Source organism: Actinia tenebrosa, unplaced genomic scaffold (assembly GCF_029948245.1).
Source record: "Actinia tenebrosa isolate PJP-AT-01 unplaced genomic scaffold, QUT_ActTen_1.0 PGA_scaffold17__23_contigs__length_9995812, whole genome shotgun sequence".
Taxonomy (NCBI): domain Eukaryota; kingdom Metazoa; phylum Cnidaria; class Anthozoa; order Actiniaria; family Actiniidae; genus Actinia; species Actinia tenebrosa.
This window is the reverse complement of record NW_028292577.1, coordinates 7,911,154-7,918,978: the sequence shown is the minus strand read 5'-3', so window position 1 is coordinate 7,918,978 and position 7,825 is coordinate 7,911,154. Positions and strand designations below refer to the sequence as shown.

The 7,825-nt window shown below is 36.5% G+C and overlaps 1 protein-coding gene across 1 annotated transcript; it reads right to left on the bottom strand.

The window, feature by feature from the left end:
* Positions 1 to 499: 499 nt before the first annotated feature.
* On the bottom strand, positions 500 to 7,668 carry LOC116291221 (PRKCA-binding protein). Its single transcript, XM_031698361.2, has 13 exons — positions 7,557 to 7,668; positions 7,226 to 7,466; positions 6,314 to 6,380; positions 5,839 to 5,928; positions 5,365 to 5,418; positions 5,164 to 5,226; positions 4,469 to 4,556; positions 3,873 to 3,951; positions 3,672 to 3,731; positions 3,060 to 3,110; positions 2,830 to 2,879; positions 2,376 to 2,470; positions 500 to 1,722 (listed from the first exon to the last, which is right to left on the bottom strand). The coding sequence occupies exons 1-13, from the start codon at positions 7,586 to 7,588 to the stop codon at positions 1,577 to 1,579; spliced, it is 1,116 nt and encodes a 371-aa protein (XP_031554221.1). The 5' UTR covers positions 7,589 to 7,668; the 3' UTR covers positions 500 to 1,576.
* Positions 7,669 to 7,825: the final 157 nt, after the last annotated feature.

Genomic DNA, 7,825 nt, shown 5'->3' with positions numbered 1-7,825 from the left:
TGAGAGATATCACTCCATATTGGGCAAACTCTTGGGGTACCGTGTTCCATATTGCATTGATTCGCGGTTCCATATAGAACAATGTTATTTCTTTTTACTAACCATGATTTGTTATAACATGGACTAAAACATATTACGGCTAGCGCAAATCGTCCGGGAATCATGGGTGGTTATCGCGTGCAGTGCCTGGTCACTTCTGGGTTGTTTGAGTCCTGGACTCGATTGGAATCACGTCAGCCGTATAGTTTGATGTCTCTCCCTTAGGTTAGTTTGATTCGAGGGTTTTTCTCCTCGCGATAAAACATGGACTCGGTGGACTGGACTCCAAATAAACTCAAATTGCAATCCATGTATTATTATTAGAAGAACAAATTGAAGGACATAAAGAATAACAGATCAAGCTAACATAATTAGAGCCTATGAGAGGGTGGGAGAAAGGCGAATAGCACCATAACATCAGTAACACAATTATTTCAGAATTCACTAGGACAGACAAAAACCTTTTTAACTCATTTAATTATCATTTTCAAAGCCTTTTCATCCACGGGAATTAATAGTGAACGATTTTTAAAATGTTCTCTTTTGTTCAAACGGCTTAACGAAGCGGAGTGAAGCATTATAGTGCTTCTATTTGGGATTATAAATAAATACCCATCTTATTGTTATATGAGAACTTTTATACATCTAAATATAATGTTAATTCCGCGTATACTATACAATTATATATTTAAACCTTTTAGTTTTCACTCTCGATTGTTTTGTTAGTATGTACTGGATAAGGTTAAAACAATGGTCCAATACAAACGAATCCGATGTGAACCTGTAATTGTCTCTTAATTTTGAAGAGACTTCAATTTGCTTTGAAAGGCGCGATTACACGGGGCAATTTTCTCTGCAACTTGTCTTGCGACACAAGTTGCATGGAGCATTGCAGCGTGTAACCTACAGCGCAATTTGAAAAAATAAAATGTTGCAAGATAAGCCTGCAGCAATCGTTGCCAAAAGTAGAACAAGTATCTATTTTTGGCAACGATTGCTTCTTCGCTACATCGTCTAAACACTCTTGCAACTTGTGTCTCAACGCTGTTGCAAGACAAGTTGCAGAGAAAATTGCTCTGTGTAATCGCGCCTTAAGAGGTGTAGGGTACCAACCCAACTCTCCCCTTTAAATCGGGTATTTATTGTTTTGACCTTATCCCTATTAAACCAGGAATTGATATGATCGCTCAAGGACCATTCAGTTAAAAAAAGAGAGCAAAGCCGTTCCCTCGGCGGTAGAGTAAGCAAAATAGAGTAACTAAACAATGCTTCTTCAAATGATAAATACTAAGTGAAGCCATTATTCTCCAAAACCTGGCCAACTAAAAGAAAGAAATCCTTCTAAATTAAATGGTCCCAAATTGAGATAAATATGTCTAGATCATGAATGGTTGGCAAGAGGCAACTTATCATCTCACATGAAACTCTAAACAATCCAGCATTATCGCGATCATTAATGTTGGAATGCTTAGTGAGTGAGACTTAGGGCTGCAGCGGAGCGGGGCGGGGGCAATAGAAGATAGAGGAATTTGATGTATTATTTTAGCGTGCTTCCAAGGGCTCCTCGCGTCAGATCAACCTCGATAGGAAACACGTTGGCATCCTTCAGTACAGAGTACGCACTGTCATGATAAACGGCGACAGCAGACACGAAGCGTTGAAGTTGAACCACAATATCTTGAACTAGAAACCCAGAAGAAAAGAAAAGAAAAAAGTCACGATTAACGATCGAAAAGGATATAGGATTGTTTAAGATGGAATATGAATTTGAAGAAATTTAGCAAACCATTGCTCCCACTACAAGACACGAGTGAAGAAATAGGAAACGCACACGCGTGCTGTGAGCAGTTTTATAAAATAAATGTTATGAATGTCGCGTTCTGATTGGTTTGGAGCGCGTGCTTTATGAGAGTACATTGCACGCGCGCGCACTTTCAGTTGCGTCATTCCTATCTAAAATAACGGTTATTGTAATTTGTATTTTATAAAAGAAATAAAAAACTTGCTTGCTGTGCTGTGTGCCGTCCTGCCATCCCTCTTGGCTTTATGACTGCACACAGCACGCGCGCGAGTTTTTCTATTTCTTCAATAAACAACGCGGAAGAAAGTTGGTATAACATAAGAGAAATGTTAGGAAAAGCACGACGCGTAACGGAGAATATATAAAGCATGCACTCCCAACCAATCAGAATGCAAGAATTATAACAGTTATTTCACGAGATAATAAGAATTCAAGAGAATAACACATGGCCTGAAATGGGAAATCATTGCGCCTAGTAAGAAACGGATAGAAAGGGAAGTAGCATCGTTAATATTAAGGCATTTTGTTCACTTACCGTGCTTTTGGTCCAGCAGTTCTAGTTTGATAAGAACATCTTGTCTAAGCTTGGCAAATCTCTCTCTTGCAAGCTGTCTACATCTCAGTACAACTCTATAGTACAACATTAAATAAGTAAGTTATTCACATGCCTTGACTTTGATCAGTCCAGAGGTTGTTTCACGGTTTGATCTGTGAGTTAGCCATGCCCTGACTTTATAGATCAGCCCAGTAGTTGTTTCAGGGTTTGATCTGTGAGTTTGTTTAAGGGTTTGATCTGTGAGTTAGCCATGCTCTGAGTTTGAACAGTCCAGAGGTTGTTTTGGGGATCGATCTGTGAGTTAGCCATGCCCTGACTTAGATCAGCCCAGAGGTTGTTTAAGGGTCTGATTAAGTTGGTGTTTGGTTTTGGTTTAGTAGATCAATATTGATTGAAACCTGTATAAATATTTCTTTTGCAAACTATTTCTCACCTGTAATCATAGTTTCCTGTCTCAACACGATAAAGTGATTCATGAAGTGCCTAGAAGATTGACAACATGACGGAAATGCTTATGTTTCAGGACCTTCCAGAGCATGCAAATAAATATACTGGCACACCATTTTTTCTGAATCAAAATGTTACCAGAATAGCTGCTTTTTGTCCCTTAACATAATTTATATTTTTCACAGGACATAAAACAAATATAAAATAATAACTCACGGCATATGCATATTCTTCATCATCCATTTCCTTTACTTTCAGACAATAGGACTAGAAGAAAGAAGTCAAGTGTTAGAAAAAACTGTTCATGTAGACTTAAAAAAGGTGTGAACATAAAGAAATTTCAGAAAGAAGTGCGCTGGAGAACTAAGATTATGGGCAAGTTGACCTTGATTATCGGCAAAGAGATAACTAGCTAAAAACTATTGAGAGCTGCGTCGGTGTTTCTAATGAAACAGTAATAATAAAAAGGTAAATTATACACCGTGAAAAGGTGAAAAAACTGACACTTCGGACGCTAGTCCTTCGTCGGAGTCAGACTTTGGGGGAGTTGACTTAGGGTGAGTTGGCTATCAGGAGAGTTGACCATTTCCCTAATACCCTGGGGTCCGTAGGTTATTTATTGTTGCTCCAACATATTGTATTTTGACTCTGTGTTATAATTTAGGCCTCTGGTTGGTTCAGCAAATTCAAAGGATTAATGCTTGCACCCAGAGATTCCTTTCACTCCCTTGTGCCTTGGACTGGTCACTTCTTACAGCCAAAAGGTGCAATATAATACTCTAGAGCCCAGGGCGTTTCCCTGTACAAACAAATACAAATGATGCTCACCAGATATTCAAACTTTGCATCAGCATATTTCTTAATAGTTAATCTTGTGTCTGGAATGGCCTTTGAGAACAGCAAGAAAACCAAAATGAAGAAATGAATGAATTGACTGAAAGGTGAGGGGAAGAAAAACAGAAAAACGCAGGAAAAAGTAAGGAAAGAAAAGGATGATAAATACCAAGGAAAATTAAGTTCTTAACATACCTTACAAAGATACGTGTTGAGGTCTGTAAGCATTGGCTTCACTTTTTTCAAGAAATCCATTCCCAGTTTTTCAAAATTTCTAGAAATGAAAAAAATATTTCAAATTAACAATTATTCGCCGAAGGCAAAGTGAATATCGGGGAAAATTTACCAAGACGCAAGTCTTCAAGCAATGAGGTAAATATTCTCCGATATTCACTGAGGCTGAGGCAAATAATTGTTTTAGTATAAATACAAAAAAATTTATTTTCAAAAAAAGAAAATAAAGAAGATAAGAGATATTTTTTTCTTGTAACAGCAACAAAGTTGCTGGCCGCCATTTTGGATTATTGCTGGAGGTGATTATCGTGTGATAGTGTGAGTTTCTCGACCAATCAGCGAGCGAGATTTTCAATAATCACCTGTGTATTTTTACTAAGGAATATTATTTGATATTTGAATAGTATAGTGTGTTTGATGCTTCTTGAAACCTGCCCAACCCCTTAGGGAAATTCCATTCCTCACGTCATAGGTGAAGTGAGTATAAAAACTGTGGGAAAAACATGTTTGTTTACATGTATCAATAACAGTCACTGATTTATACAGTGAGCACTCACCTGTGAGCATCACTGAATATAGCAAATGCCTCACTGGCATTAGGTTGAAGCTCTCTGACTCCAATAGAAGCAAATATATCACCAAGCTCTATAGAAAATAAAAAAAAGTGTTAATGTAATTTCAATGGGGTGCTACAGTATGCACTGCGGTGTCTCTAATTTCTGTACAGTTTAAACCTGGAGTAGTGGGGTCAATTCTCAACTGAACCAAATAAGTCAGAGGTGGATCCAGGGGGTAGTGAAGGGGGTAGCTAGCCACCCCCATTTTGCTCAAACATGTGAGTTGAGTGTTGTGTTTTGTAAATAGTAAACAAAGTGGTGATGGGAGTGAAGGGAGTCTCATGAAAAAGCCCCTCAGGGGACATGTGAGTTGAGTGTTGTGTGTTGTAATTAGTAAACATAGTGGTGATGGGAGTGAAGAGAGCCTCACAGAAAAGCCCCTCAGGGGAAGTGATGGCCATAAAATATAGAATATATAATATATATGTTTTTTATGATGCTCATAATTTTTAAAATGAATCAAGATACAATATCAATGCAAAAAAAAAACCCTAAATGTACAAGTCATTAAAATTATTCTTCAACTTATTCCATTAAATAAAATTAATTGTTAATATTTTGCTATTTTTTTGTGAATAACAAAAAATGACACACTGGAAGAATTGAGAGGATAAATGTTTCCATCACAGCCATACCTTTGTTAGTTTGTGCAAGCTGGTAAAAACTGTGTAAATACTGCCGAACATGATCCACTAAACCTGTCATGACAGAATTAAAAATACCAATTAAATAATAATGCTAGCTATTGCTCTGAGCTGAAACAAACAAATATTAGGATGGGAGGTTTGACCTCATAGGTATTTATTTCAGTACATAACAGTGAATATATAACAAACCTTTGTAGACATTTGAGTTCTGTTCTAATTCATCAAGCTTTTTGACTAGCCCATCTGAATAAAAACAAAATTTGATGAACATAAGACCTGAAGCCCTGGGAACAGTAGTTCTATCACAGTGTTGAAAGCAAGTGTGAAATGAAAAATGTAAAAATGGGCTACTAAAAAAGAAAGGACAAATTAGAAAAGATGAAAGGAAGCAAGAGAAAAATGGATGGATAGAGGGAAGAAAAGAGAGAGAGAGAAAGAAAAGGAGGGAGAAATGAAGAAATGAGATGGAATGGGAGGACGTCCCAAAAATAAATGAAGGGGAAGCATGGATGGTGTGTGCTGCTAATGCACCACTTCCTGCCAATGCAACCCAGGTTCAATTTCCTGGCTCTGTGTCGTATGTGAGCAGAGTTGTTTGCTTGTTCTCCCCTGTGCTTCAATATTTTTTCTACAGGCACTCAAAGAAGGCTCATATTAGCTTACCATTACAAAGAATAGCCCTGCTAAGTCCAAGAGCATCAGCCGTTGAAGAACTCATGCCTTCTACCATGCGATGCTTCATTTTCTTCATTACTTAAATTTAAAAAAAACTCTTTTAAAATAATGCATTACCAAAGTCAATAGTCATTTTTTAGTGAAAGAAAACCATGTTTTAGTGAACAGAGCACAGTGCTGACACCAACCATGCGCGTACCACCAACTTTGAAAGGAAGTGTAAGAAAACCAATGATATTGAAACTATAAGTCCAACAGTTTTTCTTTCTATATAGAGCATCTGATAGAGCGTAGAGTTTCTAGTAAAATGCAAAACTTAGAAAATGCCGTAAGCACTCAAGAAGTGTCAGCTACATCTCACTTCATTCATCACTCAATTCCTGCAAGCTCTATTGCATAACAGGGCACATAGCTGTTTTTTTAAACATAGAGTAATAAATTTTCTATTTGCAAAGGAACTTACTGATATCAAGACTTTTGCCTTCTTTTGGGTCAGCATGAAGTTTGACATAATTTATACAAACTTCCTCCTAAGAGAATAATAATCATAATCATAACAATATAATGACATTTATCTAAATTTAAAAATAGGTGCATTTGGGCATGTTAACTAATAAAAAATATATATAAGAGTTGTCACTGACTGGAAATTATGCTATGTTCCAGGATGTTTTGGTTATGTTGCTACAGTATAACTTTCCTCGTCAATGATGGCTAAAATTCATCTATCAACATATTATCCTGTCATTCTATCATTGCTGAGGAAGGTTATAGTCAGACTCTGTTAGGGGTAAATTTCGGTGAGTGACATGGCCTTGAAATGGCAACAAGAGAGCCAAAAACTAGCAACGAACAACAGACTGCGAATGAATCTAATGAATTGCTGACAGTGAGGCTCTGTTAGGGGTAAATTCCAACAGAGACAAAAGAACCTTCTAAAATTGTGAAATTCAGATGGAGAACATGGGTATCCCCACCTCCAATAGGGCCTCTATAGTAACATAACAGAAACGTCCTGGAATATTAGTTATAATTCTCAGTCAGTGACAACTGTTATATATTTTTTCACTGGACATTTATCTATTTAAACTGTACCAATTATATACAGGGGTAGGATAAATTTAGACCAAAATGATTTAAACTAAAAAAGAATTCAAAATACAACTTAAATATAAATAATTAAAGACCCATTCAAGCATTGCAGTCTTCTTTTGATCTTTGTGTTGAACAGATTGATTTAATCACAAGATTGAACAATACACATAAAAATTCGGCAACAACTTCGACCCTACTTAAAATTTGCATTCTTGCAAAAATAAAATTTAAAATTTTTACAAGGAGATATAATAAAAAATACAATGTTTTCGTGACATACTTTCACAGCTTGGATCGCTCGAGCCACGTCAACTTTAGTCTTTCCTCGTAAAGACTTCCCATTTACTCCTACAATTTCATCTCCAGCTTGCAAAACTCCATCTTTAGCTGCTGGAGTATTATCAAAGACCTGTACGACGTATAAGCAAGGACATAAAGGAGCACCACCACCAATACTTATTCCAATTAGATTCTGTTTGTCTTTCCTTAGAGTCACTGATCCTGGCTTGCCTTGAAGACCCCTGTCAAGATAAACACCAAATAAACTCAATTTAAACTCAATTTACGACTCGAAACTCATGATATTGAAAGAATAATGATTGAGTTTTTACCTGGGGTCGATCTCGTACTCGTATTCCATCATTTTGAATTATTATTTTTGGTTTAAATATGAGAAAAAATATTTTACTTTACAATGTTATTTCATTTAGTTTAACGATATACCCAGGATTCCTTTCGGGCTGTTTTGCTAACCCGAAAAGACTTCTGGGTATTCTGCATCACACACAATGACGTCATTTTTGCCATTTTATAAAAAAAAAAAAGACAAAATATTCAAACAAATTCAAACTTATCTGGTTCATTTTGGTTCCTAAGTAAT